Genomic DNA, 12,103 nt, shown 5'->3' with positions numbered 1-12,103 from the left:
CCGCTTAAGCATCTGCCTCTTTGCCTTCAGGCACTGCCGCAGCCGCTTCCAAACTGTCATGAGGCTATGTCCCATGGTTCGCCGGTTGGGGGCAGGCTGTCTCAGCATCTCAAAGAGTGGCGGGCCATTACTTCAGATGCGTGGGTTCTGGATACCATAGCCCACGGCTACTGCCTTCCCTTCCTTCAGCGACCTCACGACAATCCGCTGGGGAAACTCTTTGAAGCTTCCGAATCCGTTCCTTGCGGAGGAGAACCTGTCCCTGCTGGAGAATGGCGCTATAGAACTAGTGCCTGTAGCGCAGAGGAACAAGGGATGGTATTCCCCCTTATTTTTTGATCCCAAAGAAAGACTGGGGATTGAGACCCACCATTGACTTGAGTTGGTTGAACAAACTTCTCCGGAAGGACAAGTTCAAGATAGTCTCTTTCTCAAGTCCTCCCGGCCCTTCAACTTCAGGATTGGTTGGTTTCTCTGGACCTCAAGGATGCTTACTTTCATGTGCCGATCCATCCAGTGCCCAGGAAGTACCTGAGGTTTGCGGCTGCCAGCTGGTGACTCGCACTTTCAGTTTCGGGTCCTGCTGTTCGGATTGACCTATGCCCGAGGGTCTTCACCAAGCTCATGGTAGTGGTGGCAGCGTACCTTAGGCGAGAGGGTGCGGGGGGGATTGACGTCTACCCCTACCTGGACGACTGGCTGATCCGGGCGCGCTCTCCCGAGCTAGCGTTGGAGCATCTTGGTGTCACCTGCCGCACCCTCCACAGTCTGGGCTTCTCCCTGAATTTCAAGAAGTCTCAGCTGACACCTTCCCAACAGCTCCAGTACATAGGGGCTGTGTTACACGTCCTTTGAAGTGTTCGCCTCCCAAGGTCAGGGCTCATCACATTGTGCAGATGGTGGACAAGTCGCCCGGCTTTCGAATTTTTGAGGTTGTTCGGCCGCATGGCATCCTGCATTTTTCTGGTGCCAGAGGCCAGGCTGCGGATGAGATCCCTGCAGTGGGTCCTCAAGATGCAGTGGTCAGAGTTCTCCGGCAAGATGTCGGATCCCGTTCAGATTCCACTTTCGGTCTCCCAGGATGATCTGTGGTGGGCCAACGAAAGGAACCTGATGAGGGGGGGAACTGTAGTGACGGATGCTTCCCTCACAGGATGGGGCGCCCATGCCAACGAATTGAGAGCAGTTTATCTCCGTCGGAGTCCAAACTCCACATCATTATGTTAGAGCTGAAGGCCATCAGGCTAGCCCTGAAGGCTTTTCTGCCTTCTGTACGGGGGGGGGGGGAAGAGTGTCCTGATCATGACGGCCAACACAGTGGCCATGAATTACCTCAACAAAAAAGGGGGGTAGGGTCACTCCCATTGTGCAGAGAGGCAGTGCAGCTCTGGTTCTGGGGAGGGGAGGAGCGTTTGGGTCGGTCAGGTTCTCCATCCAGAAGTCAAGACTCAACCTTCATGCTTGGTATCTGAAAGGTTGAGGTATAAGGATTGGGACCACCTGGATGATGTGATGGAGGTGTTGCTTTCGGCCAGGCGGCCTGCAACAAAATCCCTGTACCGTTGGCTTAAGTTCTGCGACTGGTGCAGAGATCACAATGTTGATCCTTTCAAGTGCTCCATTCCTATGGTTTTGTCTTTCTTACTTTCTTTGGCCCACAAGGGCCTTCAAGTGGTTACCATTAAAGGTTACCTGGCAGCGCTGTCTATCTTTAACCGCTCATCTGAAGAATGTTCTTCTTTTTTAAGATTCCATTTGATTTCTCAGTTTCTTAAAGGACTCACTAATGTATTCCCGCTGTCCCCTTTCCAGGTGCCAGTTTGGGATTTGAATTTGGTTTTGAAATTTCTCATGGGTGCTCCGTTTGACCCTTTGCACTCTTGTCCTTTGAGATTACTGTCCTTCAAGACTGTGTTCTTGGTTGCCATTACTTCCGCTCGCAGAGTGAGTGAATTGCAGGCACTTTCATCTAAGCCACCCTTTACTGTGTTTCACAAGGACAGGGTGGTACTGCGAATACATCCCTCTTTTCTACCTAAGGTAGTATCTGACTATAGTTTAAGTCAAAAGGTGGTTCTTCCATCTTTCTACCCTCCTCCTCATTCTGGTAAGGAAGTGGAGCGACTCCATCGGTTGGATACTAGGAGAGCTCTGAGCTTTCAAATTTCTAGGATGTCCAGGGTCAGAGTGGACGATCAACTCTTTGTGGCATATGCTGGACACTGATTGGGCCAGGCTGTTACAAAACAGACCTTGTCCAGGTGGATTATCCTCACCATTACGCAGTGTTACCGATTGGCGGGTAGGGTCCCTCCTGAAGGGTTGCAAGCTCATTCCACTAGGGGTGTGGCTACTTCCACAGCCCTACAGCAGGGGGTTCCTATTGGGGACATTTGTGATGCAGCCACATGTGCTTCAATTCACACCTTTGTTAAACATTACTCCCTGGATACAATCCATGGTCAGGATGTGGCCTTTGGTAAGGTGGTTCTTCATTCCCCAATCTGATTGTATACTCTAAATTCTTTTTCCCTCCTCCATTTACTAGTACTGCTTTGGAAGTCCGTCAAAGATGTGGAATACATTAGAGGACACAATCCATTCGAAGAACAAGTTACTTAACAACTGGTAACGTTCTTTCGACTGGATGTTCCTCCAACGTATTCCACATCGCCCTCCCAGCCTGCCCCTCTGAAGAATTTCCTATGCGATTGCAGCTTACGTTTCCGCAAGGCTATGTGCAGTCAAGCAGGCAAGAGACTGGTGTCGCACGTGCTGAGGGAAAAACATAAACTGAGGCTACAGGCGCTGTGCATCCTATTTATAACATCCGGTGACGTCGCCCTCGAAGGAGGCCTTCGAGGGACATCGACTCGACGTCATCAACGCAGACGCCCTCTGCTGAAAAAGTTTCCAAAGTGCACAGCTGTGGAACATCCAGTCGAAAGAACGTTACCAATTGGTAAATAACTTGTTCGTCCGCATCATCATATCAATATACATATTAAATTAACGTTAGCATACCGGTCGATGTTGCATGTACAATAATCAAACCAATTAATCAAGTGGAAAGGAAAAGCAAAGAAGCAAAATAAGCAAGCAATAAAAACGTTTGATGGTGCATTTTAGAGAGAACTGCTTAACAAAATGAATGTGTACCTTTTTATGAACGTGAGCCCGCAGCGGGCATGGCGTAATGAACTATGTATAGTTCACAAAGTGTCCTGCAGTAGAAAAAAGCATGCTCTAAATACTGCTGCTAAAGTCTGTATCATATCATGGCGCGTTTATAATTCACCATAAGAGCTTCACTTCCTTAATGGTGCGTGCAGCGTCTTGCACCATTCTTGTCTGTGTGTGATTGACCGTTAATTACGAGATCTGCAAAAATAAACATGTATTGCAAGTGTGTAAGCCTGAAACAGTCTAATGCCTTTAAAACATAATTGGTTTGGATTCTAGTGGAGCAGGTAATTTACCGTGTTGATGCGTAGTTGCTGCTATTACAGGGACGAATCGCGCATGCAATTCTATCAGCCATATTTAAGATGTTACTATGGTGACAACGAGCAGAAGCCTCAGGTGCCATGCGTCCAGATTCTGTGTGACAGAAATCGGGACGTATCAGCCACCAGGGCCCATACCTGACTGATCATGTTAATCGGTCATAATTCAACAGTGATAAAGTAGCAAATTATGTATAAAAGCAGGTAAAGTTACATTTTATGAAATGGACGCGCCTCCTGTGCTTAGGTTAATCTCTGCCCTTGCGGCACTAATGAATCAAAAGCTACCTGCTGGTAGCTTTTATTACAGCAGCGGCTTTTGCTTCATTAGTGAGACGCGGAGAGCAGAGCAATGCTTTTATAAATACAACATTGTTGTGTTTATGATTTCCGTGGTTGGAAAAACATGGAAATCATAAATACAACGTTCTTGTATTTATAGTTGCAGTGGCTTTAGTTTTGAGTCTCCCGTGCTCCCCTGTCTCGGAGGAGCCCGGGAGACTCAAAACGAAAGCTGCTGCAGTCATAAATACAATGCAATTGTATTTATAATTGCTGTGGTTTTCTTTTTAAGTTTCCCGGGCTCCTCCGGCCCGGGGGAGCCCGGGAAACGTAGAAGGAAAACCACAGAAATCGTAATTACAACGCGGTTGTATTTATAATTGCCATGGTTTGAATATAATTTAAAAAATAAGCACTTACCACACAGCAGCCTTCTTGGCTGCATTCTCTGCTCTCCGTGTCTCCGGCACTAATGAAGCAAAAGCCGCTGTAATAAAAGCTACCAGCAGGTGGCTTTCGCCTCATTAGTGCTGCGAGGGCAGAGATTAACTCAAGCACAGGAAGCTCATCCATTTCACAAAATGGACGCCTCCTAGTGCTTGATTTTAAAGGGGCTTAAACATTATTTGTGTAACGTTTTACATAGGAACTTTCAATATAAAGCTGTTTATATATTTTGTATTATTGCCCATCTTTTAAGACAATACAATTTTTGAGTGCACTATTCTTTTAAGGAATAGGGAGGCATATAGGGTATGGGTGGAGGATTGGTCTACTGCATTCTCCTGAGATGTCCTCCTTTATCCCCAGAGTGGAGGTCTCTTCCCATGAGATCCTGCCGCTGAGTATCACTCCCAGGGACTCCATCAGATAGCAGCCTCACCACCCTGGCCTCGTGGGAAGGGGCTCCCCCCTGGGGAAAAGTGACGACATCTCCGGATTCATCACACTGCATACATTGAAAATGGTTTGTAGCTGTCTGCTACTCTGAAATGTATACTATAAAACTTTTTTTTATTTCTTTTTTTAGACCATGTCTTCAGCAGTTGTTCAATTGTATGCGGCAGAAAGAAACACTATGTGGTCAAAGAAATGTTGTGGTGTAGCTTGTCTGGTGAAAGACAATCTACAGAGGTCTTACTTCATCAGAATATACGACATAAAGGTGAGACTGTTTGTCCTTTTATTTTTAAGTCTTAGGTGTGCTGACAAGTAGCCTGGCACTGTATCCTTAGTTTCCACAAAAACAAAACGGCTACTATAATCTTCACTACTTTAACTGTTGGTTTACTTAGGCAGGTTTTCATGTCCAGCCATCCCTGCCAAAGGGTACCTCTTTGCCCTACTAAAAAAAGTATGTTGAGTTACCGCTAAAAATAAAAAATGCCCTGGCCCTCAGAATTGTGTAATGAGGAACTGGATATGCTAGGTTTCTCTGCGCTTGTTTGATATTGTTATTGGGAGTGGACTGCTGCACTAGTTGGTGCCTAAAGGTATCCCCATACATAGAATTTGACACATGATTCACTGGCACTATTATATGGCACTAGTCTATAGAAATCATTGATGTTGTATTCAATATCACTACTGTTCCAAACAATTGTTGTGAATTTGAGTTACTTGTTTTTGAAACACTATGTCTTTATTGTAGCATTTATCTCTGATTATCATATGCCCAAACGTTAACACACATTTTGGCCATTCTTTGGTCTTTATCAAGACTGGGCTTATTTTCAAGTCGGACTTGCATGGAACAATCCCCTCATATGGATTGATTAGGTTTGAAGACGACCTGTACCTAGTCACAAGATGCTATTCCACATAGATTCATTGGTAAAATCCCTGCGTTATGGAGGGACAGTGTGCTGTATTGGCGTTCTGCGTGCTATTAGCCCATGAAACACCAATACGCACTGTCCCTTGGTAACCTAGGGACATTACCACTGAATATGTGGAATAGTATCTTGTGACTAGGTATAGGGTATCTTAAAACTCTCAGAATTGTGTGAAGGTCCTTCATTGATTAGATAGTGTTTGCTTTTGTGTGAGAAGATACTGAAATACAATTTTTAATTTCTGTCAATTTATCCACTCTGTACTGGTTTAATGGTAACGTTTGGCCGCAAGCCCATGTATATTACACATACTATATGCCTGAGTAGGCTAACGTAACTGGACACATCAGAGCCCAAGGAGCTCTTGCAGAAATTTTATTCAAAATTAACAGAAATGTTCACAGACCCTGGCAAAGTAAAGGTTAATACCATTCAGTATTTTTCTTAAATCACAAAGCCTGAGCCATTATTACCAAGCCACCCCTTCAAATGGATTGGGCCCTCCCATGTATTCCTCATCTTCTGATATCTTTGTTTTATAGCTTCAGCTGCTTTGGAAAACAATTTCTCTCGGCAGTGGGAGATGTGTGTCGTGACAGTAGACCCAATCGTCCTCGAGGGCTCCATTACGGCTGACGTCATTGTAGAGTTCATATATCACATGTTGGCTTCAGTTCAGGTTTTCCGCGAATGCGATTGCTTCAGGAATTACAGCGTGCTTCAGTTTTCTTTGGAAAAACACTTCGAAAATAGCCTTGTCTTCAACTCTCAGACGGCCTTCAAAAAGTGCCTAAAGTGCAGTGCCAAGATGTCCATCACGAACCCGCATAAGATATACATCTGGTGCCTGGGCGTCAAACGTATAACCGACTGTCGATCCTGTCAGTCAATGATGGGTCAGGCCTTAAGAGTGCAAAGCTAAACCTTTGATTGGTAGAATTGTCCACAAATCCCCGTCCACTCCATCGAAATTTGGGCCAACCCAAGATTTGAGTTTCTTCTCCTCGCAAAAAAATATTTGAAAAAACTGTCCCACTCGTGGAACAGACACTACGTTGTCGAAAAAAATTGATAAAGGCATAGATCACATTCTTCCTCATCTTCCTCCTCAGATGAAAGGAGTGTACTCTGCCTGACTAAATCCTCCTCCAAAGAGTGGTATCTCTTTAGGGTGATAGGATTGGAGGGGGGGGGGGGTAATAAGGGTTGAATGTGTTTGTGGGGAAGACTGCCCTTGAGATTCTGTATCATCCCAAAGAAAGTATAGGCTTGTTTTTAATATGCCAATTTTTCTGCTGTTTTAACTATTCATTATATTAAAATAAATGATTTACTGTGTTATGTCTGTAATAGGTAATACTTATTTGGTATGGAAGGACAAGGGCATATCCCCTCCCTTCTGCCCCTCCTCCCCTTGCTGGTATGGTGTAGGGTGAGAGCTCTTTTACCCCTCTTTGGGATTGGATTTGATGTTTAGTTGGTTTGATTTTTGTCGTAATTGGAACCATATTTTATGGATTTATGGAACTCTTGAGTGTAAGGTTGTCCATTGTGCAATTCAGAAAGATGATACTATTTGAATTTTATTGTGGTCTAATTTTAAAACATTTTATAATTTTAAAAGTGCCTTTTGATACAGTACACTATGTAAATGTATGTTGAAAGTTGTATATAGTGTGTATTATTTTGTTTTACTGTGATGTATTTGTAAAAGTTTAAGTACTGTATACAAATATAACCAACAAACGCTTGGGTCTTTGCAGTGAATGGGGGGTTTAATGAAATCCTTACTTGGGCATTCCTTGTTCCCAATGAGGGTGGGTCACCCCCAGTGGGATGCCATTCGCTCTGTACCCTAGGAAGGGTATTGCCTAGCAGGCTCACCTCCCTAGTCCCAAAGGTGGTTGGCTTCCCCTTGGAGAGAATGGATGAATTCCCTGCATTCATGAAAGGGTCAGTAGGCAAAGTCCATGGTGGCAGTAAGGAACAGGCTCCAGGAAAGCCCCTCTTGGTGCAGGAGAGGAGCTGCAGCAAAGATCTTAATCCAAAAGGAGATGACCTGCAGAGTCCAAAGCTCCAACTCTGGAATGCAACCAATACAGCAGAGTGGTCTTGTCATCTGATTAGCAGTGCACAGGATGGTCACCGGACACGTCCAATGGCAATGTGCAGGACTGATTGACCTGGGGAAGAGGTGACTGTATTCTCTTCTCAAAGAGAAGACCGGGCTTTAATGGGAGTTGGCTTGGGCCATGCTGGTAGTTTGTAGCAGCAGCGTTTCTGGTCTTTGATGCAGGCTTCTCTTCAGATTCTTTGCTCCCAGTGGTCGAAGCATATGAAAAGAGGTAGTGGAACTATGTTTCCTGCTGTCCTGGGCCGCTCCCCACAAACCCCATCACCACGCCGCCAGCCCCACGCACAATACAAACCTCCAAAAAATGTCCCTGCTGTTTAAGGAAACGTTCAGTTCAGTGCAGTGCCCTGAAGAACAAGTTTCAACTGCTTCCTACACTTTTTTTTTTAAAAACGACCATTTGCAACGGTTTCTTTTTTAAATAACTGTATAGAACAGTAACATTTATTTAAAAAGAAAAAATGAAAACTGAGGAACATCCCTCCCAACCGCTCCCGCCCACTTTGACCACTGTTTGCTCCAATGGCTGACCTCCAGAAGAGCTGGAGTGCTCCTCTTATCCAAAACTCCGACCATGCACAGCCACAAACCCCACAACTTCCCAGCCAACCGACATCCCCTGGCTGGCATGTTGATTGGGATCAAACAGTCCCAAGACCCATTTCCACCAAGTCCTCTTCACAAAGCACTTTGCCCAGGAGTCCAGGCAGGCCCCACAAAGTGAATGCCCTCGTGTAGTTTCTCGCTTGAGGGGGCAGGCGGACTGCCTAAAAGCAAGCTGGCCAAAGGACTGGTCCTCACTCAAGGCATCTTGAGCATATGTTACTCGAAATGGCATTAAGAGGTTAAAAATGTTTGTGCACTGGAGTGCATAGCATAGGAAAAATAGATAACGTTGTTGACAGCCTGTCCTAGACTGTATATAGAAAACAATTACAGAGAGGGAATTTATAGCAACCAACAGCGAAAAAAACACTGTTTGTGGAAACATAGATGAGGGTGGGGTAAGGGAATAAGACTGTTGTGGAGTCGGTTGGGGTGGGTTTAGACACCTAATGAAACAGTGGGTTTGTGGGGGGGAGAGGCTCCCAAAGAGAAAAAAATGGATATTTCTCCAGCATGGTGTTTGGCATGGGTTCACATGCTCATGAATATTCCCCGTCAGGCCGGGAATCCTCGGTATTGAAAAAATCAGTATGTTTCGCTTCTGATCTATCTGTCTTAGTAGTAACCGTTCACTGGTCTCTGGGTCATACTGCCCCCAGCCAATGACTGCCCTCTCCCTAAGCCCCGCCTCTGGCAGCCATCCTCAGATTTTTACCGCACCTTCAAGTGTTGGGATTCCTCGTGCTGTAGCTCTCGGGCTTTTGCTGCGTTTTCGCGCTTTTTCAGGAGATTTCTTTTCTCATTTTTTGGTTAAATAGAGCCTCAAGATCCACCGTTTCTACATCCGATCAACGGGGATCCATTTTGGAGTTTTCTACACCCCTCAAGGGTGAAGATTTCGTCGAGTTACGCTTTTGGAGGATTCCAGAAGTTCCGAGGCCTACCCCGGACATGGCCCAGGAGAAAGGAAGCTCGACGCTCGGGAAGCTGTTCAGGACCTGCCCTGGATGCCAGCTTCAGAATGTGTTCAAGGAGGACGAGCATTCGTTATGCCTTTACTGTCTCCATGAGGACAAGACGCACATGGAGAAGGACTGGGCATTTTGTGGGAACATGTCGAAGCGGACCATGAAGGACCGCCACCTCCGTCTCGCCAACTGGCTGGAAGGTAAGAGCCCGTCAGGTGAAAAGAAGTCCGAGCGGCCTTCTAAGTCCTGTGAGGGCGCCCCGGCAATGGGGGCCCAACAAAAGGCCAAGCACCGCGTGTTCGCGGGCACCGGGAGCGCCGAACGGTCTGGCTCCTTGGCTGCCAGGCAGGGCGCATCCTCCCCAGCGCCATCAACCACGAGCCAATGCTCTGGCTCGGGTAAGAGGAAGTCCGAGAACCCGGCGAAGCTTCTGGAGAGGCCCCGGTCAATCTCGAAGATTCCGGCAGAGGGGGAGCGAGGCTCGGACCCTCCCCCCAAGGTGAAGGCCCCAGGTGTGAAGAAGGTGACGCTGGCCTTACTTCACCCTGCTAAGACCTCGATTGAGGATGTCGCAGTGGCCCTGGCTCAGCCTGTGGAGGCTACGCCAGTGGAGGCGACCTCAGGATCCAGAGTCTCCCTGCCACCGCAGAGGGAGTCTTCTTTCAGGCCCATCGAGAAGACCCCCACGAAGTCCCCGTTGGAAAAGGAGGGGGAGGGGCAGGTGGCCATCATGGATACGGACACGACCTCTGAAGAAGAGCTCATAGAAGTCGTGGAGGAGGCCCAGCCCATCGGGAGGGATCCCGACGAGGGCAGCAACGAGAGCGACGGTGTCGCCGACGAGGTTCCTCAAGAGCCCTCGCGTCCGTCTTTTCCGGTGCCGCAGGACACTTCGGCGGCCATTTTGTCAGCGATTCAGTCCTTATGCTCGGAGATGAGGACAAGGTTGCCCCTCCCCCTGACGGAGTTACCTGAGCCAGACCCGACGGGGGAACCAGAGCCGGGACCTTCGGAAAGTCCACCGCATAAGAAGAGGAAGACGCATCCTCCGACTCCTCTCCCACCTCTGCGGCCCGCTCTGCCTTCCCCCGGTCAACTACCCACAGGGATGACACAGGCACGGACACGGCTACGACAGCTACAGATGACGACGGAGGCGACGACTGGACTTGTCCCCCGTCGCCCCCTGCTCGGGCGTCCCCGCCCGACGAGATTGGATCCTTCCATGCAATGATTTCCAGGGCATCCGAGCTCTTCCATCTCTGCCCCGAAGAGAAGAAAAAAACAGCGCAAGGCTAAAAGGAAGACGGTCCTCGCCGTACCACTTCTTGATGACATCTGGGATGAGGGGCTCTCCCTCCTCAAGAACCCTGCCACGGGGCCTGCAAAGAGGGACCGGTACGAGAAGAAGTACCGGGTCCCCGATGCTGCCCACTTTTGCCTTCGGGCGCAACCTACCCCGGATTCGGTCGTCTCGGCGGCAAAGAAGAAAGCTGGGGGGGGGGCATCGGCCTCGACATAAACTTCCCCGCCGTACGGTGAGGGCAGGAAGCTGGACACGATGGGACGACTGGTCATCTCATCCACAGCGACTATCAAGGCCGCCAACGCCCTGGCTATCGTAGCCCGCTACGACAGGGAGTTGTGGTTCAAAATCGCCCCTCTATTGGACTCCTTCCGGACGCCAAAAGGGCTGAGGCCCTTGAAATCTTACAGGAAGGTGAGATTGCTTCGGACCACGCCATCACGGTGGCAACGGACATCGCCGACACCGGTTTCCGTCAGTTGGGCAACAGCGTTTACCTGAGACGACGAGGATGGCTCAAGGCGACGGGTTTCCGCCAGGACGTACAAACCAAAGTTTTGGACATGCCCTTCGACGGGAACAACCTGTTTGGAAAGGCGGTTGATGAGTCCCATCAGGCTATCAAGACACAGAGACTCCCCGGGCACTGGGAGTGCTCCAACAATGACGGCTGTCCTTTCGGAGCGCCGGAGGCAGACAAGGTGCCTCCAAGGGATCCAGCAGTGGCTCCTCGACGTACCGCCAAGCAGCAAGATCTTCGTCTCAGGAGGCCTATAGGGGACGCGGCAAGTCAGGTGGTGCCCGTCGTCGTCGACAGGGGGGTCAAGGAGGCAAGGCGGCCTCCAAACAAGATTAAACCAACCGTGGGGTCGGGCCCCCGCCGAAGCACCCCAGTGGGAGGCCGGCTGACGAGGTTCGACAGCGTGTGGGAGTCCATCTCCACCGACTGTTGGGTGCTGGACGCCCTGGCCCAAGGGCACGCCCTCGAGTTTCAGAAGAAGTGCCCTCACGTTCCACCCATAACCAGGAAGGAAAATCACGTCCCTCAACTTCTGTTGGAAGTAAGGGCGATGCTCAGAGGTGCCATCGAGCTCGTCTCAAAGAGGCTTCGGGGCTCCGGAGTTTACTCAAGGTACTTCCTCGTAAAGAAGACAGGAGGATGGCGTCCCATCCTGGACCTGCGACGATTGAACAAGTACATCAAGGCACAGAAGTTCCGGATGGTCACCCTCAAGCACGTGCTGGGACAGCTGGAGGAGGGCGATTTCCTGTCGTCGTTGGACTTGGAGGATGCGCACTTCCACATCCCCATTCTAAGAAGACACCGAAAGTTCCTCAGGTTCGTGGTTCAAAGGCGGCACTACCAGTTCAAGGCCCTCCCGTTCGGATTGAAGTCGGGACCCAGGGTGTTCACCAAGTGCCTCGCACTGGTGGTGGCGCAGCTGTGCCTGCAAGGGATCCACTTC

General features: G+C 48.8%; 1 protein-coding gene across 3 annotated transcripts in view; it reads left to right on the top strand.

The window, feature by feature from the left end:
• The window catches only part of WASL (WASP like actin nucleation promoting factor), a 619,654-nt gene that overhangs the window by 132,797 nt on the left and 474,754 nt on the right, over positions 1 to 12,103 (top strand). For all 3 annotated transcript variants that reach the window (XM_069629112.1, XM_069629113.1, XM_069629111.1), the window contains one exon: positions 4,819 to 4,953. In XM_069629112.1, the coding sequence (XP_069485213.1) occupies positions 4,819 to 4,953 (135 nt within the window). The remainder of the gene's footprint in view (positions 1 to 4,818; positions 4,954 to 12,103) is intronic.

This window comes from Ambystoma mexicanum, chromosome 12, assembly GCF_040938575.1.
Source record: "Ambystoma mexicanum isolate Mex_15411 chromosome 12, UKY_AmexF1_1, whole genome shotgun sequence".
Lineage (NCBI taxonomy): Eukaryota > Metazoa > Chordata > Amphibia > Caudata > Ambystomatidae > Ambystoma > Ambystoma mexicanum.
This window is presented reverse-complemented; position numbering and strand designations above follow the sequence as displayed.